The following is a 26,581-nucleotide window of genomic DNA, read 5'->3' as shown; positions in this document are numbered from 1 at the left end:
TCCCTTTGTGGCTTAAAGAGATTGTAATATTTCGTTGAAGATTAGTTGAAGGCCTGAAGCCAGTCAATTTATACACAGTAGACGAATCTGATTCAAAGAAAATTAGCAACTAGAAAATCTAACTGCTTAACAATTACTTAGCTTACATACATACAGATGCCTACTCACGGGATTGTTCATCAAAACATACACCATTTACTCTATTAATTTAACCTAAGAACAATGCAACCAGAGAAAAAGCCAATAAACAAGGAGCGTAGGAAATATGTTACACACAAAGAAGCTATCAAGCTTGTTGGCGGTGATTGTTTAACTATATTTTTACCCAGGGGGATTGTTCTGATGCATATTTGTAGCCGGAAGGTTGTGGAACTCCGTGGGGATTACATTTTGGAATATTCCTGGCATTGTGTTGTGAAATTGCCCTGCCACTGCCTGCAATGATCTTGGAGCAGCCTGTAATAGAAAACGATCAGAACACTCAATCATATGAGTTCACTAACTGTCAATGAAAGGTTTGTATTCGGGATGCAGATAGGAAATTATACCACATGTTGAAATGCTTCTTGGCTTGCCTCACCAACAGTAGTTTCAGATTGAGTCATATGCTGCACAGATAGAAAAAGATCAATGAAACATACCCTATCGAGTACCCGTAAAAGATAAATCGATGATTCTGATAGCATAATGAAAAAAGTAACGCTACCAGACCTTTGACTTTTTAGAGGTATTGTTTACGCTACTTCTCTTCTCCCGTCTGGTTTCAGCTTGCACTGGAGCATTGCTTGCATGTATGTTATTAGGTTCGAGTCCAATCTGCGTCATTGTGGATCCATATTGATTTCCTCCTTGTACAGAATCTCCTGCTTGAATTGCAGCTTCTTCACATCTGGCGGGATGTTCGATGGTATTAAACTTAATAGCACATTGTTTAAAAGCTTCTTTCATTGCAAGCATGGCGATGTCATAACTTTCTTGGGAAAGAGATCCTTCTTCTCCCAAAATAATGGCTCGGCGGCAAAGATCATTGAAACGACGGATATTAGTCTGCACAAGTTCAAGGTTTCCGCTGATCTGATGTCTGTTTCTAGCTGCATTAGTCCATCTTTGCAGCACATAGTTGATCGGAATGGTGAAAACACCTGACATTTGGAGGACAACAATTGCATGTCTACAGAGATATCCCTTGTACTCAAAGGAACGGCAAGAGCAGTAAATATCTGACTTAAATTCATCCCAATCCACCAAATATTTCTGATCGTCATCAAAGTCCTTAACACTGTAAGTTGTTCCTTCCTCACTCTCCTTCGTAAGGTGGCAAGCAGCAGCACCCAAAACCTCAAGTTGGAATTTCCTGAATATTTCGTGGGTGTATACAAGTAACATTTGCTTCTCAAAAGGTGATGGAGATTTCAACTCAGGTGCTTCATGCCAAGCATCAAAATCTGCTTTAGCTTCCTCTTCATACCTATCTTCTAGCATTACTCCATATCCTTCTAAGAACTCCTTAAGGGAAGTTTCAATATGAACATACCTATCAAACAAAGAGTTTACGCTTTCTGAACGATAACGAGTTGATAACCCCGCAAATGTTACACCCCTCATAAAGGTAGGCGCCCAGAACTTACGCTCATCATACAAACACCGCATCCACTGAACATCCCTAAGATGAAACTTGTCAATCAATTTCAACCACCTCCTATCGAATTCCTCCTCAGACCATGACTTGTATATACATTTGAACAACTTTTTCATGAAAGTGTCTTGCCACATGCTCCAATAATCCAGATTCCTGGGAAGCTGTTCAAGTACATGCCACAAGCAATAGCAATGACGAGTTTCCGTCAAGACCGCAGCGACAGCTGCTTTTATAGCATTGTTCTGGTCAGTAAGCATTACTTTAGGCTTTTGACCACCCATTGCAACTAACCAAGATTGCATCAACCAGACGTAAGTGTAAACTGTATCATCAGCAACCAACCCACAGCCAAGCAACACAGGCTGAACATGATGATTGACTCCAATAAAAAGAACAAGTGGCACTTTATATTTACTCACAAAATAAGTAGTATCAAAAGAAACCACATCACTGAAACTTTTATAATCTTCAATCCCTTTAGCATCAACCCAAAACACATTTCTAAGCAAATGATCTTCACTGAAATCAACAGCGAAAAAGAATTTGGGATTCTCTTCCTGCATACGCATAAGAAACTCAAGCAAGATCTGAGCATCACCACCACCACCATCGTCGAGAACAAGTCTCCTTCCTTTATCGTGCTGGTTCCTCATATAACCATTAATGAAATCAAGATCGTTATAAGCACTGAGGTGTTTACAATCAGCCAAGGGACTGTTCTTCTTCCTCCTAAAACGTTGAGCGTCGTTGGATTTCACAGGCTCAGTGTTGTTGTTGTTGTTGTTTCTATGGCTCCTGAAAAAATGAGCTTGCTCCGGTAAAAGATCGTGGTTGTGCTCTTTGACGAAACTGTAAACGTACCATTTCCCATCTGGTCTTCGCTTGACGTGCATACTCGCTTTGCATCCGATTTTAGGGGAAGGTCTAGGGTTAATCGCGTCGTCGGATTGTTGTTTGCTTCCGTAGCGTATGCAGGAGAATTTGGCATCGATGAACTCCTTTGAAGCTCTTGATCTACGACTGCTCAATTTCGCAGTTCCGAAACCAACGGATTTGGCGTAGTCTTTGTAATACAGATACGCATCTTCGTGCGTCTCGAACTCCATTTTGAGAAGAAGAAGCTCAAAAAAAATCCACACCAGAAAAATTCGATACAAATCGGTGACTATAACACGCAGAGCGGATTGAGTAGCATAGATTACGAATCACAGAACTGATTCATCTTCACCAAACATGTTTTTTAGCAAGATCCGAAGCAAACAAAAAAAAAACACACACACATTCGAGAGAAGTTGGAAGAGAAGAGAGACTTGAAATTGGGCCGAATTGGGCCTCATATTCAGAATATTGGGCCGTATTGGGCAATTCGGTTTGACTTCATGTCTTGACTTTGTTGTCTACAACAAAGCAATTGAAAAAAAAGTTTCTTTTTAGAGAAAAAAAAAAAGGAAAAAAGAAAAAGGAATAAAGGAGAAGAGTCGTCAAATTAAAGTTTTAAAGATTTTAAAATCAGCTATTAGCTTGACTAAGAAAAATCATAATTGGGTAAAAAAAAAAAAATAATTATGTAGTATAAATTTTTTTTTTTAATTTATATTGGGAAAGAAAAATCGATTTTGTTTTGAAAATAAGTAGGAGGAGGTTGGTGGACGGCGACATTGAAACAAAACATGGACCAGTGAGCTTGGTGGTGCTAGTGGTGGTGGTAGTAATTACTAATAAGTAATAAAGAAGAAAATAAGCAAAAAATTTTGAAAAAAAGGAACGACGCACATGGTAAACAAATATAGCCGTTGGGGTTACTATTTCCTTTTTCCATTAGGTTCCCTTCCCTTCTGAGGTTTGCATCCAACGGCTCAGATTAACTAGCCGTTGATTTTATAACCAAAAAAAAAAAAAAAAAAATACACAAAGAAATCTTAAAAACAACAATATTTTTTTTCTTTTCTTTTTTGGTGTGTTGCAAGACATATATCCGCTCTTCACGTCTTCAAAATCATTTGATTACTTTTTTTTTTTTTTTTTTTTTTTTGTTCTTCTTCTTTCCTTTTTTTTCAATTTGGTTTCCGTTGCGAGAGAGAGAGGAAAAAGATAAGAGAGGGACGACGTCGACGAGTCTTGAACAATAGAGAGAACCAGAGAGGGTCGATTTCTGATTTGCTGTTATGGGATTTTGCTTCTGACAGAGAGATAGAGACAGAGAGAGTTTAAAGGTATGAGATTTCATCTGGGTTTTTTATGAGATTTTAAGTCTTGTTCTTGATCAAGTCTTCTTAGATTTTTCAATTTTGCATTCAAGACCCAGTTTTTGATATTAACACACATGTTTCTGCGATTTTCAGAAACGGAAGAAGATTTTAATAATGGGTGGATCAGATGAGAACAATAGACACGGAGTTATTGGACCGATGAATCAACAACAAGGTATAAATCAAGAATTCACCCTTTTAATTAAAAATCAAATCTTTTGTTTCATTGTAGTACTAAAACAAAAAAAAGGATTGATTTTGCCAATTTTAGGGGGTTTACGTGGAGGAAAGACAATTACAGGGAATGGGCAGACAAGAAGAGCATTGAGTAATATAAACAAGAACATCATCGGTGCTCCTGTTTATCCTTGTGCTGTCAACAAGAGACCATTCACTGAGTACTCCATCTTCTTCTTTTTTTTTAACTTCTTCTTCATATGATCCGTTTATGAAAAAGTTTTTTTTTTTCACTTATCTAAAAAGAACCAATTTTTTCATCTCAGGAAAAATGTGATATGTAACAAGAAGGTTCCACCTGTTCCAGTGCATCATCGACCAGTTACTAGGTCAGTAATTTCTATTGATTGTTTTGCTTCAGTACGAGTTTGTTTAGGAGCTTTAATTCATGATTTAAATTTTCAGGAAGTTTGCTGCAGCTCAGTTAGCTGAGAACAATTCCCAAATCCACAAGGAGGTAACATTTACACTAATTTTAATTTGGTTCTTGAAATTATGACATAATTTTAGATCTAATCTCAAGTGGTTTTTTTAGGAAACCAAGAAATCAGACTTGATATCCAGCGAAGCATTAGATAAAATCATAACAGATGTGGATGAAGGAGACTTTAATGAGCCTATGTTTGTTCAACACACTGAAGCCATGCTTGAAGAGATTGACAGAATGGTATAAACAATTATAACATGTTTATTGTTTTAAGTCCTGTTTTGTTTGGTTTACTCGGATGATTAACATATTGCTTTTTTTGTTCTGCAGGAAGGGATTGAAATGGAAGATTCAAATGATATTGATATTGATGAAGAAGAGTCTGTGATGGATATAGACAGCTGTGACAAGAACAATCCTTTAGCTGTGGTCGAATACATCGATGACATATATTGTTTCTACAAGAAAAATGAGGTAATTTTTGGTGGTTCTGTTTCTGTATCAATATGATCAAAATCTGGTTTCAAGATTGTAACCATTCAATTGCTTTGCAGTGTCGTAGCTGTGTCCCGCCTAATTACATGGAGAATCAACATGACCTTAACGAGAGGATGAGAGGAATCCTTATTGATTGGTTGATTGAGGTAGAAACACACACACACACAAAACATAAAAGTTTCTTTAATTTTATTTGATGTCTCAGTGTAAAAGCTTACTGTGAACATTTGTTGCAGGTACATTACAAGTTTGAGCTGATGGAGGAGACGCTTTACCTCACAATCAATCTCATCGACAGATTTCTTGCGGTTCATCACATCGCCAGGAAAAAGCTTCAGCTTGTGGGTGTTACAGCTATGTTGCTTGCTTGCAAATACGAAGAAGTGTCAGTTCCGGTTGTAGATGATCTTATCCTCATCTCTGACAAGGCTTACACTAGGACAGAGATTCTTGATATGGTAAAAACCTTTTACTAGATCTTGTCCTGATCATAACAATGGGTGCCTCTGCTTTATATGTTTGATGATCATTATTGTGTTATGCAGGAGAAGTTAATGGCGAATACCTTGCAATTCAATTTCTGTCTGCCAACTCCATATGTGTTCATGAGGAGGTTTCTCAAAGCTGCTCAATCTGACAAAAAGGTTTGTGTAACTTGAAATCTTCTCTCCTCTTTATGTTATATAGAGAATCAAAACAATTATATCATAAGGTGTGAATTGTTTTTCAGGTTGAGCTTTTATCATTCTTCATCATCGAGCTTTGCCTAGTGGAGTACGAGATGCTTCAGTACACTCCCTCTCAGTTAGCAGCCTCGGCTATCTACACAGCTCAGTCCACACTTAAAGGGTTCGAGGACTGGAGCAAAACCTGTGAGTTCCACACGGGCTACACTGAAGAAACGCTTCTGTAAGCACACCAAATTTAAAATCTTTTCACTAATATGCTTTGACTCATTCATATATGCCTTTGGAGTTTCTAAAATCTTGATGTTCAATCTCACAGGGAATGCTCGAGAAAGATGGTTGGTTTCCAACACAAGGCAGGGACAGGGAAGTTAACCGGTGTTCACAGGAAATACAACACATCCAAATTTGGTTATGCTGCAAGAACTGAACCAGCTGGCTTTCTGCTGCTGTAATAAACCAACGGTTTGGGGGATCACACGGAATCGATAATGGCTTGAAGAGAAAGAGAGAGGCAACATAAGTTGCATTAGTGGGAAATTTCTTTGACTTGTTTGTTTCGAAGTTTCTTTTGTAGATGGTTTAATCTTTTCAATTCTCGTTGCTGAGAGAATAATAGGAAACTTTAGGGTTCTTGATTTCAACTTTTTTTTTTTCCACTCTTCTTTCCAAATTCCAAGTCGGCAACTTGATTTCTACTTTGTATCATAATCCATAATGAAGAGAGTGAACAAGGTCGACCAATTAGCCAATTACTAATAGTCTCACAAAAGAACATGTTGAATTGAAGAACAATGAAAAGTCTGTTTAAGTGGCTGAACGAGTTGATTTGATCTATCGACATCGATTAAGAGCAATGTTTTTTTCTTCTGCATGGAAATATCTGTTGGAATGATTTTGACCTTTCTACTAGTAGTAGTCTACTACTAGTTGACGTTGACTTGGCATAACGTAATGTATTTTTCATTCTCTTCATCTCAAAACGGTAAGTTTCTGACGGAGGACTGTTAATAAGACGTGTACTTCTTTCATTTTATTATCAAAAAGAGAGAGAAGAAATGAATAAATGAGAATGTGACAATGGTGGTGGTATTGCTAAATTGTGTCTTTGCTTATCAATAATGTTGCTTTTATCTTCATCCCCTGAGCACTCGTTTGTCTCAGCTCTCCCAGTTGGTGAGTCAAGTTTTTTCTAACTTTTTTTTTTGTTGAAATAAGAACTAATATGCATATAAATAAAAATGGTGCAGGGGAGAAGAAAACAGAGGCAGCAAGAAGACTTTGGTCTTTGAGTGACGGATGAAAAACATGTTGGTTATGTAGTAGACAGAAGACGCTCGTGCCGTGTTATAACTGAGTCGTGGCCCAAAAAAGAACATGAAATCGCTTGCAGCAGCAATTTAACACAAACTATGTCGAATGTTTTATTTCCTACAACTCCTCTCTTCTCCGTTTGATCCCAACTATATCTTTATCCGATAAATAAAAGAATGAATAAATTAGTAAAAAAACGACCGCTACTAGAAAAGCATCATTTTCTGATTTCCAAGACTAAAGACAAAAAGAACCATTACGGAAATTTGCATCGTGATATCTTCTTCTACATAAGATGTGGCAATTCTCTAAAAACACCATTTGAAGAAAACATGTCAATGTTTCAAACATCTTAGTAACTCAAAACACAGAAGTAGTCCCTCTTCCCTGTCATTGTTAGAGATTTTACTTACTGTGTAACTTTAAAATGCATAAGTGACAAGTTTAAGATGGTGGATTCTCCTGGATACTGCAGATATTGTCTTAAAGAGTCGAAGCTACATTTCGAGGGTTAACTATCTCACCGCTCCCCTTCCTCCTCTTGTTCCACGCCCAGTACCCTGATGACATAACCAAAAATTCAATTAGTTGCTTTGAATTTTTCAAACATTGTCTTCTTGAGCTGTAAATCAGAATCAGAAAGGACTTAAGTGAGGAAAAAAACTTACTCTGCCTCGCATAGCACCACCTCTACCTCTGCCAACACCTAGTGAAGAGCCCTTTCCCTGCATAGATCAAGTAAGCAAGATGTTATAAGCATCTAATGTTTATAAAGCATAGATGGGTTTGATATTCTCCATCACGTTCAAGAAGTATACCTTGCCCTTAGTATCCTTGAACATTGGAGCATTCTTTAGCATGTCTGGTATGATTATAAACCTGTCAATATTTTACAACAAAAAAAAGGCCAGTTTAATCAGTCAGCTAAGTTGAAAAAGAATGCTTCAACAAAGTAAACAAGTAAATATCAAAAAGAGTTTAGTATATAGCACCTCACTAAGCTGCCTCGAAGGAAAACATGCTCAAGCTGTGATACCTTACCATCCTGTTCCATATAATCATACAGAGCTCAAACGTTAGTTTTGTTAACAATTATGATCAAAAGAAATAAATTTCTACATTTGCAGTAACACTTCAAGATTGATTATATAGTCTTGTAATTTATAAAGAATCGGAATCTCCTACAGCTTCCTTCTAAGAAATTTTACAAGCTCTACTAGATCCAATATCAATGGTGGAACTATAAATAAGACAAGAGGTCACAATCTTTAGCCATCATAATTCTACATATGCACCTTTCTCCAATACTAGCATATACTGGGTCTCAACACAATCACTAATTTAGGGATTTAACCGGCAATTATTTCACCAGGAGACTCAATTTCAACACGAAACCTAAGCCGCTAAATTTTAGGGTAAATGTTTTCTTCAATTCTAGAGTAAATGGACAAGAAAAACGTAAACCTAGGGTTGAATGAGAATGAAATATACAAAGCCAAAAAAAAAAAAAAACATTACCTTGGCCGTATAGGTGATGTTCTCGAGCTGACAGTTCCAGTTATCCTCGCACTCGATCATGCTTCCTCTGTACAGCTCACCGCTCTTCAACTCAACCGTCACGATATGACTGGACGAATCGTGAAGAAGCTTCACTGGAATCCCTAAACTCCGGCTCATCTTCGCGGTTTCAATCAAGTTTCGATTTCACAAACCCTAATTGAACCCTTCCCTTTTCCTCTTTTTTTGGCAGCCTCGAAAGGAACAAAAAGTGTATCTGTTACTTAAAAAACAACAATTCGGCTTCGTTTAAAACCTTCTCCTGGGCTTATTTTTAAATTAGGCCGGCCCATTAATTACCTTCTTATCATATACTTTCGTTTAATATACATGTTTTATTTTATTCTTTTATATTAACGATTTATAATTTTCGTATTTTTTTGGTTACATATGTCAAATGTACAGATTTCGATTTTTTTTTTACATGTATCGAAATCTTGTCAATTAGTTGATACATGTCACGATCATAGTGACTATATATATTAACTTTTAAATAATCTAATTTAAGAAAAGACTAAACGTGTCAAAATCTCATCATATATATTGGTTTGACACTGATACAATTATGTTAATTACTAACCTTGGAAACATCTAAGATTAGTATATACCTTCTTAATAAATAATAACTGTGATTCGTTTTTTTATATAATTAGTGGTATACTAAACTATTTTCTTTTTAATTTATCTTTAAAAAATGTAATCTTTTTATTTATAGGATTTATAATTTATTGTATAATTTTTTTAATGATATATTTTATAACAGTTTTTTTTATAAATGTAATCATTTAACGTTACTGTTTATAATTTTTGAAAATTTGTTAAAAATACCCTTTTCGAAATATATTTTTTAAAATTACATTTTTTGAACATTTTCATTTTACCCTTTTTTACACAATTACACAATGTTAAATTAATTTTTACAATTTTTTTTTAGGTTTGGGTTTTCTATTTTACATTTAGGATATAGTTTTGAGGGGTTATGATTTAGTATTTGGAGTTTAGAGATTAGAATTTAGTTGTTTTATACATTAAAAATGTATTTTTGAAAATGGACAACATAAAAAAGTATTTTTAAAAAGTTACATAGGAAACGGGGTATTATTGAAAACCCCCGTAATTTTTTGTATAATTTTATTTTTCTATATGTGGCTGTAGACATCTAATAGATTGACTTAACACATGTCATGAATCATGATAAAGCTTATACAATAAGATTAGTACAAGATTTGTAAAATACTAAAATTTTTAAAATTTAGTGGGGGTTATTGATTTGAGATTTGAATAGAGTTTTAAAGATTTTAAATGTTATGTAGAATCTGTTGTTATTAGATCAAGATTTTGTTTAACTCTGTTAAAGTTTAGTGTTATTAGTTTGTGATTTGTAAAAAGTGATTTAAAATTTTAACAAAATTGGGCTATTGGATTCAGACTTTTATAAAGTCATTAAAAGTCATTAAAATTTTTGTGTTATTCAATAAAACATAAAAATCTAGGATTGGTAATAAATTCAATTATTATGTTATTGATTCATGATTTTAGACACTTTCTTTACAAAATAAAATCATGAAGAGTATCACAAAAATACAGGGATTGTTTAGAGCAATTTACAAGATTTTAAAATACTAATCAACAAAACTCTCTAGCAATCTTGAAGAATCTTTCATTTATTTTGTAAAGAAAGTGTATAAAATCATGAATCAATAACATAATAATTGAATTCATTAACAATGATAGATTCTTATGTTTTAATTGAATAACACAAAACTTTTAATTTGAATCCAATAATCCAATTTTGTTAAAATTTTAAATGACTTTTTACAAATCACAAACTAATAACACTAAACTTTAGAGTTTAACAAAATCTTGAACTAATAAAAACCGATTCTACATAACATTTAAAATCTTTAAAACTCTATTCAAATCTCAAATTTGAACTTTTCAAAAATCTTTATAAATTGGAATCCAATAACGTCCCCTTAATCTCTAGCCACCTCAAATTCTCTAGGTGGCAAGTTACCAAGCTACTAAGCTCTTTCACAGATTATGTAATAAATAATGGCAAGGTACCAAGCTCCTTCACAGATTATGTAATAAATAATGAAAGATTTTATATTACTGGATACTAAAAATTTATTGGAGTGTTGCACAAAGTATTAGCCTATATATACAATAATCTAATCCACCGTTTTATATGGTCTTAGTAGCTCAATAACCATAGTGAAAATTTAAGATGGAAGGAACAATGAAGTGCTCGGCGAATTATGTCCCGCTTTCTCCGATCAGTTATCTCGAGAGAGCAGCCGTCGTCTTCGGTACCAGAACCTCCGTGATATATGGTGATATTCAGTACACGTGGAACCAAACACGTGACCGTTGCGTCCGCCTTGCCTCTGCTCTCTCCGACCTTGGTCTCTCCCGCCACGACGTCGTAAGTGATTGTTTAACAACTTTTCTATCTTAAGTCAAACGTTTTTTAAATGATGTTTTAATATTTCTATCAGGTGGCTGCTTTGGCGCCAAATATTCCTGCGTTAATTGAACTTTATTTTGGAGCTCCGATGAGTGGATCAGTACTTTGTGTGTTGAACCCGCACTACGATTCTAGGATGCTTGCGATGGCGCTGGAGAAAACAAAGCCAAAAGTCTTCTTCGTTGACTCTGAGTTCCTCTCCGTTGCTGAGGAGTCTCTCACTCTCCTTTCAAACATTCAAGAACAACCTATCATCATCACAATCACAGAACATCCAACAGAGAAATCAAAACACGTACACTACGAGGACTTTCTCTCTTCTGGAAACCCTAATTTCAAACCCATACGACCAGTTGACGAATGTGATCCAATAGCGCTCAATTTCACATCTGGTACCACATCCACGCCCAAATGTGTCGTTTATAGCCACCGCGGCGCGTATCTGAACGCAATGGCTGTTGGTGTTACCAATGAGATGAAACCAATGCCGGTTTATCTCTGGACAGTTCCGATGTACCATTGTAGTGGGTGGAGCTCTGTTTGGACAGTTGCAGCTTATGGAGGAGTCAACGTCTGTCTCAGAGAAGTCAACGACAGAGTTATATTTGATAGTATAGTGAAGCACAAGGTAACTGACTTTGGTGGCTCGCCTGCGGTTCTCAACATGATTGCCAATGCACAAGACTCGGTCAAGAAGTCGTTCCCATGGACCGTACAAGTTATGAGCGGAGGATCTTCACCTCCTGAGGTAAAACTTACCACAAATTTTTAAATTACATGTTCGATTAAATTTCAATACATGGTTGTTCAATCCGACTTATTCGGTTTGAACTTTTAGGTTATAGCTAGTGCCTTGCGTAGTTGCTTTATATGTTAGCTTTGTTACAGTACATTATGAATGTACGTATTGATTACAACATTTGGTTTAATAAGTAAAATCCAATAATGTAAAGAGCATATAGAATCCTTAATTATGTATATAATATACTACATAGAATCATATTATAAGATATTAATTTATATGGATAGGTTATTTTGAGACTCAAGAAGCTAGGATTCAAAGTGATGATGGCTTTCGGATGCACGGAGTTGTATGGATTAGGAACAGCTTGTTTCTGGATGCCTGAGTGGGAGACTATACCTGAAGAAGAGAGTATAAGGCTTAAGGCAAGAGATGGTCTCAACCATTTCGCCAAGGAAGCTGTCGATGTGATGGACCCAACCACCATGGAACCGGTTCCACACGATGGAAAGACCATTGGGGAGATTGTTCTCCGGGGAAATACCGTCATGAGTGGTTACTACAAGAACAAAGAAGCCACTGAAGCGGCTTTTCGAGGTGGATGGTTCTGGAGTCGCGACATGGCTGTTATAGATCCTGATGGGTAATTAGTAAATAAAACATACATATATTAGTTTGATTAATTATTTTACTAATAATGATTTGATGTTTCCGCTTTCAAGATACATACATTGGAAAGAAAGGTCACAAGATGTTATAACATGCGAAGGAGAAAGTATGGGGTCAAAGGAGATCGAAGGGCTTCTCTATAGCCACCCAGCGGTTTATGAAGCAGCGATAGTTGGTCAACCGGACGAAACTTTAGGAGAGTCGATGTGTGCTTTCGTGAAACTCAAAGAAGGAGTTGAAGCAAAAGAGGAAGAAATCATTGAGTTCTGTAAAAGAAAGATTGGGAAAACAAACATGAAGTTGGTTCCAAAGACTGTAGTTTTCACGGATGTTCCTAGGACTCCCACTGGGAAGATTAGGAAGAATGTTATGAGAAACATGACCAAGAATATGAAATAATAATTTATCGATGCAACTAATTTAAAAAATTTGTAAAAGTTTTATCATTTAATAAAATCTAGTGTGTATGTTCTATTTCTATATATATGTAATTTTGGACATGTATAACTATGAGATTGTTCTTTCATTTATGGATGTTTGTTGCCCTGGCTCCTTGATGAAGCTATTAAAGCTAAACCAGTCTAAATCAATTTAGACCGGAGAGAAATCAGAAATGCATAAATGGGCCAATTGTGAAGAAGGCCTGGCCCACTAATTGTATTTTCCATCAGTTTGATAAACCTGAAATGTTTTTTTTTTTATTCGTTTGCTTCTCTTCTCTTACATGTTCGCATCTCTTTGTGCAGATTGCTAGAACCCAGATACATAATCAAAACGGAGTTCCGATTAATCAAAGTCGGAAAATTTTAAAATGTTCGCTTAGAGATTTTAGTTTTTGTGAAGTAAGTTTTCTCCTTTTTTCGTAAATTTTCTAAAAAATCTCGAGGGACCTCAGAATCGAGTCTGAAAGACATGTACAGAGCTCTGTAAGTGAATTGGGTTTCTTTTTGTTTTTTTGGTGTGTGTGTGTGTGTTGCCTACTAGTTCAAGAAATGCTCACTGACTTGCTTCGTGTTTTGTGCTATGAAGCTGGCTTTCTCCATTGCGATTTATTCTGAGCTCCTCGTCGTCAAAGTTAACGCCTTACGTATCTCGGGTTAGTGTTTATGTTCCTTTCCTTGTGTAGCTTTGAGATTTGTTAACGATCATTGTTTCTTCAATTAAATTTGAAATCTTTTGCAATTTGATTAAATGGGAATTTCATTGTAGATACCGGGACGAAGTGGAATTGATAATGGGTCTGGTTGTTCTTGTTCTCGTAGTGTCACGACATTGATAGGTATGTCTGATTCAGCCTGTTTGTTCTCACAATCTATTGCGTCTTACTTGGATTATTGTTAAAAGACGAGATTTTGTGACTTGACAATAAGTGCTTTGATTCCATATGGCAGGTAATGAATTCATTCGATGCCAAGATGAGTCAACTAGGAAGATCTTACAATTGCAGATTGTTAGTGCCCTTCGATCCGGAGAGAGGCCTGGAGCGTCAGCTCTGCTTCTAGAGTTAATACAGGGGAATTATTCACTTGGTGCTGATGATTTTCATGTTATTCTTAATTATTGTGCTCGATCACCGGATCCTGTGGTAAGTTGATATATCTTTAGGCTTGTCTTTTGGTGGATGATTAAACTTTGTTTGCACCTGTTTTTATATATGTTGCATAGTTTTAGAGTTATCTATCACTGAAGTTTTGTTGTGGCTGAGATGTATATCTCTAATTAGTTTCTCGTAGTACACTACTCTGGCTGTCTCTAACCCCAAGGCTGTAATTTGTTTCTGTAGTTTGTCATGGAGACTTACAGTGTAATGTGTAAGAAGGAAATCAGTCTGGACAGCAGATCTTTTTTGTTCATAGTACAAACCCTTTGTAATGGGGGACACTTGGATAAGGTATGCAAATAGTCCAATCATATATTTAGTATTTCCCTACATAATATAGTTACTCACGTTTATCTACTGATTTCTCTGCCCATATTTGTTCAGGCATCAGAGTTTATTCACTCTGTCGGAGAAGATGATAGTATCTCTCCTATTCTGCCCATCTATAACTATTTTCTTGGAGCCTGTGCAAAAACGAGAAGTGGATATCACGCTAGAAAATGTTTGGAATTGATGGATCAACGGAGTGTGGGGAAGAATGAAATAACATATGCAGCACTTCTCAAGGTTAGTTAAAGAACATATCTCATTTCAAGGCCTTTATCTTTTCCTTTTCAAGAGTTGTTCATATGTCAACTTTTAATTTTGGAGTATAAGAGATATGGACAAAACTTATATTTCCGTGATTGTCCCCATTTTTAGCTTTCCTGTCTCTTAAGGACTTTATATTGTTCCTTGACATAGAGGTTTCAATTACATTGATCTTCATAGTTGATCTTAGTTTTCTTTGTTATCTGATTACTATTATTTTCAGCTTGCAGTTTTTCAGCGCAACCTATCAGCTGTCAATGATATCTGGAGACACTATATCGACCACTATAGTCTCAATATACTCTCTCTCAGAAAATTTATATGGTCCTATACGAGGTTGGGGGATTTGAAATCAGCATATGAATTATTGCAGTACATGGTGGATCTAGCTTTAAGAGGAGAGCTCTTTGTTCAATCCAGAGGAGGAAAATTGCATTCCACGAGACTGGATATTCCTGTACCATCAAATGGTGAAACCGGATCAGAGAAAGTTGCTTTTGGAGTAAATGATCACATGGTTTCGCCAAGGTTGGATGCTCATGGCAATAACATTGTGGAGAGCAATTCGTCTGGTGCACAGAGTAATGAAATTGAGTCTTCTAGAATGGCTTTGCCAAGAGGCCAAAACAAAACACCTGCAACTAGGATCCTCAGGTGGTCGTTCAATGATGTGATTCATGCGTGTGGACAATCTAAAAACTCTGAGCTAGCAAAGCAGCTAATGTTGCAGGTATCTGCTACCCCTTTCCCATTCATTTATTCCACGTCCTTATTCACTCACTCTGCACTGCGTCCTATACTGTAGAGTTATGAGAAACCCCTCTTTGAAAGAGACAGTTGAATTAACGACTCTGAATGGGAAATTTGATATTTTGTCTATGGCCTTGGTTGAAATTTCCAAGCTTTCATGATAATTGATACCAGCTTTCTATCGTCCTTGTTGAGCTGTAGAATTCTAGTAAATAGCTGGACGCTTCCCTTTTCTTTCCTAACTGGTTCCTGTCGTGCTTTGTGATATTTGATGAAAATTCATTTCTGACTTTCTTCTTATCTACACTAACAGATGCAAAATCTTGGGTTGCTACCATCAAGCCACACATATGATGGTTTTATTAGAGCTGTTGCATTTCCAGGAGGATACGAATATGGCATGTCACTGGTAAGAGTTTATGCCATCTGTTTCATAAATTCTTTCTTTCTGTATTTTAGCTTCTTTTTTTTTATAACGATTTCTGTTTATATTCTGTATCTCGACGCAGTTGAAAGTTATGCAGCAGCAGAATCTGAAACCATATGATTCAACTCTTGCTACGGTTTCAGCCTATTGCAGTAAAGCCTTTCAAGTTGATTTAGCTGAACATTTACTGGATCAAATATCTGAATGCTCGCACGCATATCCTTTTAATAACCTTCTTGCTGCATATGACTCCTTGGTTAGTTATTCTGATTCTACATATTGAAAGCCAGTTACACTTAATACCTCTTTTACCTTTCGCTGTTGTGTTCTCTGTTTAACCCGAATCCTCAAGTACCCAAGTTTGATCCTAGATGCAATAAAAATTTCAAAAGACCATACTTGTGACTATGTTGCCGCTCTAATCATAGGGGACGCTTAGAACAGGGTTCATGTTCTGTTCTATTAACTCTTACTCTAAATATTTGTCATGTTTCATAGGTCTTGTTATTATGTGGCAATATTTAGTACATAACCCCTGAACCTAAACAACTTTGTTCTGCTAATTTTCGTGTCACTGTGAGATTCAATTTCTACCTATTGCTTTGTAGGATCAACCAGAGCGTGCTGTCCAGGTTTTGGCTAGAATGAAACAGCTAAAACTGCGTCCAGATATGAGAACCTATGAACTGCTCTTTTCATTATTTGGTAATGTGAATGCACCATATGAGGAGGGCAACATGTTGTCCCAAGTAGACTGCTGTAAAAGGATTAATGCTATAGAAATGGACATGCTGAGAAACGGTTTTCAGCACAGTCCTATCTCAAGGCGGAATGTGGTTAGTTTCTGCTCATATAGCTAATTCTTAATCTGTTTGAAGAAGATGAATCAGATGTGACATAATTTAGTTTAAAAGCAGCTGGGAAAGTCCTTTTAAGGCACTAGTATCAATCAGCACGATGAACTTATTGTTTACCCTTTCCTTTTTCTTTCTCCAGCTGAGAGCCCTCGGAGCTGAAGGAATGGTGAATGAGATGATCAGACACCTGCAAAAAGCTGAGAACCTGAGTGTTTACAGCAACACGTATCTAGGCACGCCTACATACAACATAGTGCTTCATTCACTTCTCGAGGCAAACGAAGTAAGTATTCATCATGTGATAGTTTTATAGAAGTTTTCATTGACCAGTATACATATAGCAATATTGATTGATCGCTAATTCTTAAATTACATGCAGACTGATTTGGTGATCAATATATTCAAACGGATGATATCATGTGGCTGTCCTGCAGACGCTGCTACCTACAATATAATGATTGATTGTTGCAGCATTATTCAATCTTATAAATCAGCTTGTGCTCTAGTTTCCATGATGATCCGTGACGGGTTTGCTCCAAAAGCTGTTACGTTTACTGCTTTGATGAAGGTAATAACAGAGTATCTGGTTACCATTTTAAATGTTTGCTGCCAAATCTAGCAGCTTATTCCTGTTCCTTTCTTTTCCAACTAACGAAAGCTGTGAAATTCTCTTAGATTTTGTTGAATGATAGGAATTTCGAGGAGGCACTTAATCTCTTGGATCAAGCTGCATTGGAAGAGATACATCTTGATGTCTTATCATACAACACCATTTTGCGTAAAGCATTTGAGAAGGTAAATAAATTTGTTGTCAAAACGCTAAAAGTAATGAAAAAAAACAAACTGCTTTAGTGTGCACATAACTTTGTCTGCAGGGAATGATTGATGTGATTGAGTACATAGTGGAGCAAATGCACCGAGAGAAAGTGAATCCAGATCCAACGACATGCCATTATGTTTTCACTTGCTATGTGGAACAAGGGTATCATGCAACAGCTTTAGAAGCTTTGAATGTTCTGAGCTTAAGGATGCTCAACGAAGAAGACAAAGAGAGTCTTCAGGAGAAGAAAAAAGAGCTTGAGGAAAATTTCATCATGAGTGAAGATCCTGAAGCCGAAACAAAGATAATCGAGCTGTTCAGAGACTCTGAGGAGCATCTTGCTGCAGCACTTCTGAATCTAAGATGGTGCGCGCTGCTCGAGTCCCGAATTATATGGTCAGAAAACCAAAGCCCTTGGGCCAAAGAACTCTCCAAAAAGTATGGTTAATAGGTAGAATGTGAACTGTTCATTGTTCTTTCTTAAAGAAGAGCGGTTTTGGTTTCTTCCTCTTGGCTGTTGATTCTCTGCCAGTTCACGGAAGCTGCTTCGTTTTGGTTTTGTATCATGTACAAACTGGTGATTCTAATTGATGGCGTGCAACCGTTTTGGAGGTCACCAAATCAACCAAACGAACGGTTGGTTTTGGTGGTTTATTAAGACGGTTTGATGAGACGGATCAACAAGACGGTTAGAAGCATTGTTAAGCGGCTACAACCCACCTATAAAAACTAGGCCAATTGCGAACCATTATCAAATGAGATTGAGTTTTAGTATTTATTTTAGATTTTGTTATTGTAGTATTTTTTATTTATTTAATAAATAGCCAAAGAAATTCTAATTGCACATGAAACTTGGTTATCCGAAGTTGTACTTGTATTTTTCTAACCCAAGTTATAAATTTAAAAAGGGTACAATGCATATGAATAAGACATGATCTTGAAACTTGATTCACTTAAAACAAGAAAAAGAATAATTACTGTGAAAACATAAAGGACAGATGCAAACGACAGAAACAAACGTAATAATGTTTACAACTTGCTCCTGTTTCTCTCATCTTTTCTTTTATTTGTATTTTACTCATCCAAATACAAAATGTTTACCATAGATAGAGGACCTATCCTTATAGTTTAGATGATTTCACACCATAGAATAGAATACCATCCAATATTGTACCAACAATGCAAAGAAAAAGAAGATATTTTTCAAAGTAAAAAAGCAGAAGTAGAAAGGAGAAGATATTTTTTTCCCTTTAGCCAAAATGGACTAGAATAGTGTAGAATGAGAATATGAAGATTCACTCAATGGCAAACAAATCGTAGATATAAAATGCCACTCCTATATAGTATTTAACTTAATTACTGAGGACAATTCTCATTCTTCTTTTGTCAACTATTGGAGACATTTGTTTGTTTGTTTTTGCCGACTTGGGGACATCTGTCATATGTAAACTCCATTGATTCCTGCATATATATGATATATCCCTGATAATAATGTTTTTTTCTCAAAGGATATAACAACTAAAGTTACACAAAAATGTGATTTTGACAAAAGCTTAAGCTTATAACTCAATTTTAGAACTAATGCTGCTGCCGACTGCCGTCTTAAGATCACTTAAGATTTCGATACTTTTTATTTTACACCTTAATATTAATTTAATAATGTATAAAGTTAGGTAATAAAGTTAATTCAGTCATCAAAATTTACAGCTTTTAATAAACACTAAAACTAGTATAGCTCTCTGTCTATAAAAGTGGTGAAGAAACAAAAGGAACTCGATTTCTCTTTCTCTGATTCATATGTTTGTTTGAAGAAAAAGAGTTGTTGTCGCTCGTGATCGACAACAATGCTCTTCTGTGATCCTTTTTGTCAAATACAGTAACATTCTAAAAACATGTTTTGATTTCTAAAAATCCAATCTTTTTTTTTTTCTTTTTCTTTTCAAATCTCTCTCAGTGCGGCGAGGTAGTTACGCGGCGGCCGCCATGAGTTTCCATCGGCGGCGGTACCCTTACTACAACCGTCTCCGCCGTCTCCTTCCTCTCGTTTTCGCCGTCTCCTTATCTCTCCTCATTCTCTTCGCTTTTCTCTCTTTCTTTGCTCCGCCTCCTGGAGATTCCGATCGCCTTCACCCTGGCGTTCGCTACTCATCCAATGATCCGATCAAAGCTACCGGTTTTCGAGTTCCGGTTAGTGTGTTTCTTTTTTTCTTCATTTATTCTTTCGCTAAAGATTGAAACTTTTAGAACCTATTTGATGATTTTTGGGTCCATCGGATTACAGAGAGGTGGAGGCAGACCAGATCGTGATATCTGGCGTTCACGAAATGCTGAGTTCTTCTATGGATGCAGCAATGCCAGCAACAAGTTCGCAAGTGCGTAACAGCTCTCTTTAATCATTATTCACTATTGATCTTACCAAAGTATGAATCTTTCGATTAGTTGGAACTTGGAATCAGGCATTGGTGTTAATATCCGATTACTTGTTTGTAGATGCGAAAACAGTGACGAGAAATGATAGATACTTGGTAATCGCCACTAGTGGTGGTTTGAATCAACAGCGAACTGGAGTGAGTTTCTTGACTTCTCTTGTTCATTACCTATCTCCCATAGACTATCACAATACGAGCATTTGTTTACTCTTAATCAGCTAATGGATCTACTTCTTTCATCTGGAAATGATATTCTATATCTTGTGTAATCATATGGCTTGTTCTGCAGATTGTAGATGCTGTTGTTGCGGCAAGAATACTAAATGCTACTCTTGTTGTTCCAAAGTTAGACCAGAAGTCTTACTGGAAGGATGCCAGGTTCGGGACAGAATTAGCATATACGTATTGTTGTTCTTCGAAACGAAAAATTGTTTAGTAGTAACGTTGTGCGTTCTGTGCAGTGACTTCTCGCATATTTTCGATGTTGATTGGTTTATATCGTTTCTTTCGGAATACGTCAAAATTGTAAAGCAACTTCCACTGAAAGGAGGGCGAGTATGGACTCCAAGTAGAATGCGTGTACCACGGAAATGTAGCGAGAGATGCTATATTAACCGTGTTTCACCTGTTCTTAACAAAAGGCATGTAAGTTTCCTTCTTCTTTTAAACTTATTCTTGTTGCCTTTTTAATTTTTTCCTCATGGAACCAATATGTCTAAGAAAATTGTTTGTTGTCTTTGATTCTTTTTCGATTCTTTGTAGGCGCTGTTGGTTTATGGTCTTCTTTGTATTTCTTTCGTTGATTGCTAGCATGTCGATGTTTTGTTTATGCTTTTTTCTAATCATAGTCCTTGAAGCATTTTTTACCCGTGGAGAAGTGGTTGTCTTTGAATAAGCATCTCGCTATAAGCTTATATTATCGCTTTTGTCTGTATGATTCAGGCAGTTCAACTGAACAAATTTGACTATAGACTTTCAAACAAGTTGAGCGATGACTTGCAAAAGCTAAGATGTAGAGTAAATTACCATGCTCTAAAGTTCACTGATCCTATACTTACAATGGGCAATGAATTGGTCCGGCGCATGCGATTGAGGAGCAAACACTTCATTGCGTTACACCTAAGGTAGACCACCATTCACCTTATATCCTGATATTTCTTTATTTTACACTGTTACTGAACAAGGGAAATGTACTGGGGAGAACTACTAACATATAGCACAGCTGAAAACTCTTAGCATGGCTTTGGTACTTTTAGTTCAAGCATCCTGTGGTCAATGCTCTTATCTTACTTCTTTTTTGGTAGAGTCGATGCTCTTATCTGATAGAGCTAGTTGTATCTTGGAGTTCCTTTAGAAACTCCTTCCCATTTGGCATTCTAATCTACAAGAAATCTTTAAAATATTCTACTTATCCATGTTGAAAGTACACATACTAGAGAATGTCTTGACGCAAACAATAATGACTTCGTCTCAGGTTTGAACCTGATATGCTTGCATTCTCGGGATGCTATTATGGTGGTGGTGATAAGGAAAAGAGAGAACTTGCAGCAATCAGAAGGAGATGGAAAACATTACATGTATGCCTATTCTGTAGTTATTTTGGAAATTACACAGTTGTATATTAACTAGCTATTAGTGACTGTATTTGAAATTTTGTGGCAGATTAACAACCCAGATAAACAAAGGCGACAAGGAAGATGTCCGCTAACTCCAGAAGAAGTGGGACTGATGCTTAGAGCTTTGGGATATGGCAGTGATGTTCACATATATGTTGCGTCTGGTGAAGTATATGGAGGAGAAGAATCTTTAGCTCCTCTGAAAGCACTCTTTCCACACTTCTATTCAAAAGACACTATAGCTACAAAGGAAGAGTTAGAACCGTTTGCTTCATACTCTTCTAGAATGGCTGCTCTCGACTTCCTTGTTTGTGACGAAAGCGACGTATTTGTAACCAACAACAATGGCAATATGGCAAAGATATTGGCTGGGAGGAGGTACTGAAACATTTCCTTCTTATTCATTTCCGGTTCGTCTCTTTGATGCAAATGCTAGGTTGAAACCAATTCAAAATGTTTCTTTGATACAAGTGCAAAGGTTTAAGCTTTTTTGGTTATATGAAATTTGCAGGAGATACTTTGGACATAAACCCACTGTTAGGCCAAATGCAAAAAAGCTTTACAGATTATTCATGAACAAAGAGAACACAACGTGGGAGGAATTTTCGACTAGAGTCCGTTCGTTTCAGAGAGGGTTCATGGGAGAGCCAAAGGAAGTAAGAGCAGGTAGAGGTGAATTTCACGAGAACCCATCCACGTGCATATGCGAAGATACAGAGGCTAAGGCAAAGGCGCAAGTAGAATCTAGAAAACTTGGAAAGAAAAACAAATATACAAGTAAAGAAGCAGCAGTAACAGTAACCAATGATGATCAAACCGAAGAGGATGAGCCAGATTGGTCGGAGCCAGACTATGAGGAAGAACAGAGTGATCTTCAGGACAGAGGATTATACAACGGGACAAGTTTAGATTACGATGATCCATCTACCTCTGATGAGCCTGAGCTTGAAGAAATGCTATCAGACTAGGTAGATTCACATCATTACAACTGAATCTCTCCTCTGCTTGGACACTTGACAGCAGGTTTTCCAACCTTGGGGCTGGGCCTTGTTGTCACCATTTTGCATCTGATGACTCATGTACATAGAACCGCGCTATAGAGCATCGTTTTGTTTACCAGGATCTGAGAAAATATCAATTTTTTGGGGTCATGTTTTAGCAATATTCGGAATCATGGCTTTACCAGAGATGTAGCTATATAAAAAGAACGGAATATGTAGCATTATGACAAGAAATTACACTTACTGGTGATTACTTATTTGAATATTTTCTTCTTGTAGACCAAAGTATATATCTACGAGCCTACGAGGTGTGCTTTTTTACATATTCGTAAGGGTCTTACTTCTCACCGCTTTCAAGTGAGACTCTTCGTATCATTTAACATAAAGTAGATATAGTGATTAGAGAGAGATGAACAGAGACGCTAGTAAAAGTTCAACAGTTGTAGTGATGTGATCATTGTTATCAATTCAAAATTTGTATAAAATGATAACATATGGCAGTGAGCTTTTCCTCTGAAGCCTTTCTTCGATTGAGTGCACGTACCTATCTTCTTGGCAGGAACGGCTTGACGGATTCGATCACAACCTAACATAAGCCAACACCAAAATTATAAGATGGACTCTCCAAACTGCTTTGAGTTCTTTATAATTGGCGCAACAAATGGTTTATTTCTTAGTTCTCCAAAGTTCTTTAGGTTTTAAGCAAAGTTGCTTACCCTCCCGTCATATGACAATGACGCAAAAATCCAAGGCTCACGCGAGCTCCAAGCGAGTCCTGTGAGAGCAATTATTTTAGTAATTTTAGGAATTTTAAGTGGAAGAAAATTGTTACTAAACTCAGTTTGGTCCAAGAGCATTTACCATAGACACTGTCTTCGTAGTCAGTATAAGAATTAAGCAACGGATTCACACGCAGACGCGAGGCTTCCACTGGGCTGTACAACATCGGCATCATAATAAAAGGTCAAAACAAAGTAGGAAGAATGCATATCATAGGGTGCGATTACAGAGAAATTAACCTTTCTGAGGTTTTCTTCTCACTAGATGCTGAAGCAAACCACAAGTTGACAGCTGAGTCTGTTCCAACGCTCTGTGTTGGTTAACTTAATCAGAAACTAACGCTTTGACAGAACATGTTTTCGAATCATCAACTTTTAGCCTCTAGTACAGAAACGAAATAACTTTTGGACAGGTAAAAGTATCATCGCTACTGATCCAGAACACTTCATCTTATAGTCTATTACAGAACCGTCTGATTGTGCTAAGAAGGAATAGGTAGGAGAAAATGAGTACCAGAATTAGCTCTTCATACTCAGGGTTACACCTGACAGCCCATGTCCTGCAATATTTTCCCGAAAGAACGATCACGCTAGAAACAAATCCCAGGTCCAAAGCATCGGATTTGTGTGCATGTGTAGCAGAACTATTGATGGAAAAAAAAAATCCATTGATGAAAATAGAGCTTCAGTTACCAGTGTGTATGACCAGGGAGCTCTTGCACAGGAACCTTGGCCTTCCGAAGATCCCAGATATGTATGCCAGATTCATCATCTGCAGAGACCTACATAATCGACAGTCCAATGCATAAAGACAAACATCTGATACCGTATCTGTAATATAGTGGATCCACTTTCTTTCAGAACAAACATTCTAGCCATGATTATAATTTATCACATGAAATGAGATAAGTACTTCCTTGTTCCTTCCCATTTGCAATGTATATATAAACAGTTTGTTTTCTCCCTGTGGAGTACAGTTTTATTCTTTTTTTTATAAAGCTCTTTGTTTGCATTGGTTGAGAAGCAATTACAATATTTACAAACAGAGTAAAGTCTTACGAGTATATGTTCCCTCTTGAGATTGTAATCAACATTCCGTACATGGGCACGTTCGATAGAATTAACCTTCCTGTAAATTTGCAAACATATTAAACTCAACATAATGGTTAATATTTTGGAACCCAAAAAGTAAAAGACTATTGATTGATTAAGTGAAACCCGCTAGATGCGCATGCAGGAATACAATAATATAACTTTCATGGGAACATGGGAGAGGAACAAATGATAACATACTTCATAGTTCGTAAGTCCCAAAACTGGATAGATGATTCAGAAGTCGCTGCAACAGAATTCAGATCATGTGGATTCCATGCTCCACCAGATAAAGAATGACGCATCCCAGCCGACTCCTTAGATAAAACCTATAATTAGTCAAAAAGCTATTAAGCAGAAAGTACCTCAAAGTGGTCTATAAACACAGGATCCATATATGATTCAGAGAGTTTTATTTTTCTCTCCCTTCTTTGTAGCTAAAATCACCTCAGCACTTTTTTTTGAAGAGTCTAAACTCCACAAGACAAGGTTTTGTTCATCCATGCTGATTAACTTGTCTGATTTTCCAGAGGGACACCAAAGAACGCTGTTTCCACAACAAGGAAATAGAGACTTCATGAAAATGAGGATAATAAAACTATAAAAGCAACACATTCTAAGACTTCGGGACTACCAGACTCAGTAGATACACACTGTTGGAAACAGTAAAGCATGAACTCACCAATTAATCTTACCAACATGTGCATCAAGGGAAGCAACACACTCCAATGTTGAAGAATTCGATTGACCATATGGCTCAGGAATCTGCCACACCGCTGCTCCAAATGAATCGCCTTTAAAATGAAAAGAACATTGTAAGTCTCTGAGCTGTGTGGTTTGACCAAAACATGATTTTTTATTTTCAACTAAATACAAATGCTGAGACGAATCATAGTTTCAATTCCTGAGATTACCATCAAATCAACTCACAAAATTAGCAATTTCGAGATAGTAATGAGAATTCAATTACCAGTGGAGAAGACAGTAGAGAAGATGCGTTGATCGAAAGGGCAAGAAGCAAGGTCCCAAATCTCATTAGGATGAGAGAACAAACCCTCACATAACAGCTCAGATCCACCAGATGACAAACGAAGCAGATGAACCTTTTAAAATAAAAATATCAACAAATCAGAATCTTCCGATCCAGAAACAACAAGAGACGAAAAAACACAGATCTAAATTGATCGATGACCTCGTTTTCTTCTTTCAAACTTAGGGTTCCAGTGAGGAAGCTGGTGTGATCTTTATCAGCTTTCACATCCGATATACATCTAGCCTGTAAATCAACAAAATTCACAGTGGCAGTAGTACAAAGAAAGTGGTCCGAAACGAAGACGATGGGTGAGCTAAGCTACCTGATACTTCAAACCGTAACCAATACCAGATGATCCACCTTGCATTGTCTTCTCAACGTTACGGATTCAGGAAGAAGATCTCTTCATCATCAACGATTTGCCGCTCTCGCTCTCTGATGATTTTGCTGGTTTCAATCGAGCAGATGATACTATTGGGCCTATATCGAGTCATTTAAGCCCATTAATATAACCCACTAGTTAACATTAAAAGGGCTTGTCCAAAATTGAGTCATTAAGGTAAGAAAGTGATTAATGATAGCCTGCTAATTTTATGGTTGACAGCAATAATTTTTGTATCCCAAAAGAAGGAAATTGTAAATTTTAGATCTAAATAAAATAACTTAACTATATATCTAAATAAATTAATTTAATATATAAGCATATGTGAAAGATTATATAGATCCATTAATTAAATATAATAAAATACTTAAGGATATATTTACATAAAATAATCCCTTAAATATATAACCAAATGTTAAAAAATAAAATAAGTAAATAGACTCATATATATTATCTTGTCACCCAGATATTCACAATACCAAAAATAATAAAACAAAATTCATGGGAAATAAAGAAAATATTATTATATACTCATTTCTTTCACCAAAACAAAATTTGGAACCTCATTTTTATACAATTAAAGGACCTGCATATTGTTAACATTTACAATTTTTTTTTGGTAATGTTGTTAACATATACAATTAATATACAATGCTCCCACATGAATATACAATGCTCCCACATGTCATATTATTATTTTTCTTTTTCTTTTTTTG

General features: G+C 36.4%; 7 protein-coding genes across 11 annotated transcripts; 4 read left to right on the top strand and 3 right to left on the bottom strand.

The window, feature by feature from the left end:
- Positions 1-67: 67 nt before the first annotated feature.
- LOC104702391 (protein FAR1-RELATED SEQUENCE 4) lies at positions 68-3,331 on the bottom strand. Its single transcript, XM_010418244.3, has 3 exons — positions 712-3,331; positions 549-608; positions 68-456 (listed from the first exon to the last, which is right to left on the bottom strand). Exons 1-3 carry the CDS (start codon positions 2,743-2,745, stop codon positions 322-324), a joined length of 2,229 nt encoding a protein of 742 aa, XP_010416546.1. The 5' UTR covers positions 2,746-3,331; the 3' UTR covers positions 68-321.
- On the top strand, positions 3,300-6,488 carry LOC104702390 (cyclin-B2-4). Of its 2 annotated transcripts, none has more exons than XM_010418241.3 (12): positions 3,300-3,852; positions 3,982-4,063; positions 4,139-4,286; positions 4,392-4,454; positions 4,531-4,582; positions 4,661-4,792; positions 4,883-5,026; positions 5,107-5,196; positions 5,287-5,508; positions 5,596-5,694; positions 5,781-5,959; positions 6,056-6,488. In XM_010418241.3, the coding sequence occupies exons 2-12, from the start codon at positions 4,003-4,005 to the stop codon at positions 6,189-6,191; spliced, it is 1,326 nt and encodes a 441-aa protein (XP_010416543.2). In that variant the 5' UTR covers positions 3,300-3,852; positions 3,982-4,002; the 3' UTR covers positions 6,192-6,488. The 2 variants fall into 2 exon arrangements, with proteins under 2 accessions (XP_010416543.2, XP_010416544.2); XM_010418242.3 differs by having other exon boundaries at positions 3,364-3,852; positions 4,160-4,286.
- Positions 6,489-7,254: 766 nt separating this feature from the next.
- Positions 7,255-8,854, bottom strand: LOC104702389 (small nuclear ribonucleoprotein SmD3b-like). Its single transcript, XM_010418240.3, has 5 exons — positions 8,569-8,854; positions 8,043-8,095; positions 7,869-7,929; positions 7,719-7,775; positions 7,255-7,610 (listed from the first exon to the last, which is right to left on the bottom strand). Exons 1-5 carry the CDS (start codon positions 8,725-8,727, stop codon positions 7,566-7,568), a joined length of 375 nt encoding a protein of 124 aa, XP_010416542.1. The 5' UTR covers positions 8,728-8,854; the 3' UTR covers positions 7,255-7,565.
- A 1,467-nt stretch (positions 8,855-10,321) lies between these two features.
- LOC104702388 (putative acyl-activating enzyme 21) lies at positions 10,322-12,966 on the top strand. 2 transcript variants are annotated; one of them, XM_019228169.2, is made up of 5 exons: positions 10,322-10,670; positions 10,812-11,035; positions 11,109-11,825; positions 12,107-12,462; positions 12,542-12,966. In XM_019228169.2, exons 2-5 carry the CDS (start codon positions 10,838-10,840, stop codon positions 12,885-12,887), a joined length of 1,617 nt encoding a protein of 538 aa, XP_019083714.1. In that variant the 5' UTR covers positions 10,322-10,670; positions 10,812-10,837; the 3' UTR covers positions 12,888-12,966. The 2 variants fall into 2 exon arrangements, with proteins under 2 accessions (XP_019083714.1, XP_087313230.1); XM_087457104.1 differs by having other exon boundaries at positions 10,442-10,670; positions 10,809-11,035.
- A 167-nt stretch (positions 12,967-13,133) lies between these two features.
- LOC104702386 (pentatricopeptide repeat-containing protein At1g76280) lies at positions 13,134-18,452 on the top strand. Its single transcript, XM_010418237.3, has 14 exons — positions 13,134-13,414; positions 13,518-13,584; positions 13,698-13,767; positions 13,880-14,073; positions 14,272-14,379; positions 14,473-14,655; positions 14,903-15,409; positions 15,743-15,838; positions 15,939-16,112; positions 16,465-16,692; positions 16,853-16,996; positions 17,093-17,281; positions 17,389-17,508; positions 17,589-18,452. The coding sequence occupies exons 1-14, from the start codon at positions 13,401-13,403 to the stop codon at positions 17,979-17,981; spliced, it is 2,487 nt and encodes an 828-aa protein (XP_010416539.2). The 5' UTR covers positions 13,134-13,400; the 3' UTR covers positions 17,982-18,452.
- Positions 18,453-19,037: 585 nt separating this feature from the next.
- On the top strand, positions 19,038-22,844 carry LOC104702385 (O-fucosyltransferase 16). Of its 2 annotated transcripts, XM_087457102.1 has the most exons (9): positions 19,038-19,720; positions 19,815-19,905; positions 20,024-20,100; positions 20,252-20,340; positions 20,424-20,607; positions 20,905-21,086; positions 21,437-21,539; positions 21,625-21,956; positions 22,090-22,844. In XM_087457102.1, the coding sequence occupies exons 1-9, from the start codon at positions 19,517-19,519 to the stop codon at positions 22,544-22,546; spliced, it is 1,719 nt and encodes a 572-aa protein (XP_087313228.1). In that variant the 5' UTR covers positions 19,038-19,516; the 3' UTR covers positions 22,547-22,844. The 2 variants fall into 2 exon arrangements, with proteins under 2 accessions (XP_087313228.1, XP_087313229.1); XM_087457103.1 differs by lacking the exons at positions 19,038-19,720; positions 19,815-19,905; positions 20,024-20,100; positions 20,252-20,340 and having other exon boundaries at positions 20,467-20,607; positions 20,909-21,086.
- A 110-nt stretch (positions 22,845-22,954) lies between these two features.
- On the bottom strand, positions 22,955-25,974 carry LOC104702384 (WD repeat-containing protein DWA2). 2 transcript variants are annotated; one of them, XM_010418235.3, is made up of 13 exons: positions 25,806-25,974; positions 25,643-25,726; positions 25,421-25,553; positions 25,133-25,244; positions 24,898-24,997; positions 24,652-24,779; positions 24,418-24,487; positions 24,052-24,140; positions 23,873-23,918; positions 23,599-23,669; positions 23,441-23,514; positions 23,296-23,354; positions 22,955-23,165 (listed from the first exon to the last, which is right to left on the bottom strand). In XM_010418235.3, the coding sequence occupies exons 1-13, from the start codon at positions 25,848-25,850 to the stop codon at positions 23,124-23,126; spliced, it is 1,053 nt and encodes a 350-aa protein (XP_010416537.1). In that variant the 5' UTR covers positions 25,851-25,974; the 3' UTR covers positions 22,955-23,123. The 2 variants fall into 2 exon arrangements, with proteins under 2 accessions (XP_010416537.1, XP_087313231.1); XM_087457105.1 differs by having other exon boundaries at positions 25,146-25,244; positions 25,806-25,913.
- Positions 25,975-26,581: the final 607 nt, after the last annotated feature.

This window comes from Camelina sativa, chromosome 7 (assembly GCF_030686135.1).
Source record: "Camelina sativa cultivar CO46 ecotype springtype chromosome 7, ASM3068613v1".
Classification (NCBI taxonomy): Eukaryota; Viridiplantae; Streptophyta; class Magnoliopsida; order Brassicales; family Brassicaceae; genus Camelina; species Camelina sativa.
This window is presented reverse-complemented; position numbering and strand designations above follow the sequence as displayed.

What these genes read in the sequence shown, in the direction of transcription:
- LOC104702391 (XM_010418244.3), bottom strand. Translation starts at nt 2,745, where the DNA reads ATGGAGTTCGAGACGCACGAAGATGCGTATCTGTATTACAAAGACTAC. An exon ending in ATACCTCTAAAAAGTCAAAG is followed by an intron (nt 609 to 711) that starts GTCTGGTAGCGT and finishes CTATCTGTGCAG; the next exon opens with CATATGACTCAATCTGAAAC. An exon ending in AAGAAGCATTTCAACATGTG is followed by an intron (nt 457 to 548) that starts GTATAATTTCCT and finishes TTTCTATTACAG; the next exon opens with GCTGCTCCAAGATCATTGCA.
- LOC104702390 (XM_010418241.3), top strand. Translation starts at nt 4,003, where the DNA reads ATGGGTGGATCAGATGAGAACAATAGACACGGAGTTATTGGACCGATG. An exon ending in ACCGATGAATCAACAACAAG is followed by an intron (nt 4,064 to 4,138) that starts GTATAAATCAAG and finishes AACAAAAAAAAG; the next exon opens with GATTGATTTTGCCAATTTTA. An exon ending in CATCATCGACCAGTTACTAG is followed by an intron (nt 4,455 to 4,530) that starts GTCAGTAATTTC and finishes TTAAATTTTCAG; the next exon opens with GAAGTTTGCTGCAGCTCAGT.
- LOC104702389 (XM_010418240.3), bottom strand. Translation starts at nt 8,727, where the DNA reads ATGAGCCGGAGTTTAGGGATTCCAGTGAAGCTTCTTCACGATTCGTCC. An exon ending in ACATCACCTATACGGCCAAG is followed by an intron (nt 8,096 to 8,568) that starts GTAATGTTTTTT and finishes TATATGGAACAG; the next exon opens with GATGGTAAGGTATCACAGCT. An exon ending in TCAAGGATACTAAGGGCAAG is followed by an intron (nt 7,776 to 7,868) that starts GTATACTTCTTG and finishes TGATCTATGCAG; the next exon opens with GGAAAGGGCTCTTCACTAGG.
- LOC104702388 (XM_019228169.2), top strand. Translation starts at nt 10,838, where the DNA reads ATGGAAGGAACAATGAAGTGCTCGGCGAATTATGTCCCGCTTTCTCCG. An exon ending in GAGGATCTTCACCTCCTGAG is followed by an intron (nt 11,826 to 12,106) that starts GTAAAACTTACC and finishes TTATATGGATAG; the next exon opens with GTTATTTTGAGACTCAAGAA. An exon ending in GCTGTTATAGATCCTGATGG is followed by an intron (nt 12,463 to 12,541) that starts GTAATTAGTAAA and finishes TCCGCTTTCAAG; the next exon opens with ATACATACATTGGAAAGAAA.
- LOC104702386 (XM_010418237.3), top strand. An exon ending in ACGAATATGGCATGTCACTG is followed by an intron (nt 15,839 to 15,938) that starts GTAAGAGTTTAT and finishes ATCTCGACGCAG; the next exon opens with TTGAAAGTTATGCAGCAGCA. An exon ending in CTATCTCAAGGCGGAATGTG is followed by an intron (nt 16,693 to 16,852) that starts GTTAGTTTCTGC and finishes TTCTTTCTCCAG; the next exon opens with CTGAGAGCCCTCGGAGCTGA.
- LOC104702385 (XM_087457102.1), top strand. Translation starts at nt 19,517, where the DNA reads ATGAGTTTCCATCGGCGGCGGTACCCTTACTACAACCGTCTCCGCCGT. An exon ending in TCTTACTGGAAGGATGCCAG is followed by an intron (nt 20,341 to 20,423) that starts GTTCGGGACAGA and finishes CGTTCTGTGCAG; the next exon opens with TGACTTCTCGCATATTTTCG. An exon ending in CTGTTCTTAACAAAAGGCAT is followed by an intron (nt 20,608 to 20,904) that starts GTAAGTTTCCTT and finishes TGTATGATTCAG; the next exon opens with GCAGTTCAACTGAACAAATT.
- LOC104702384 (XM_010418235.3), bottom strand. Translation starts at nt 25,850, where the DNA reads ATGCAAGGTGGATCATCTGGTATTGGTTACGGTTTGAAGTATCAG. An exon ending in GTTTGAAAGAAGAAAACGAG is followed by an intron (nt 25,554 to 25,642) that starts GTCATCGATCAA and finishes TTATTTTAAAAG; the next exon opens with GTTCATCTGCTTCGTTTGTC. An exon ending in TGGGACTTACGAACTATGAA is followed by an intron (nt 24,488 to 24,651) that starts GTATGTTATCAT and finishes GCAAATTTACAG; the next exon opens with GAAGGTTAATTCTATCGAAC.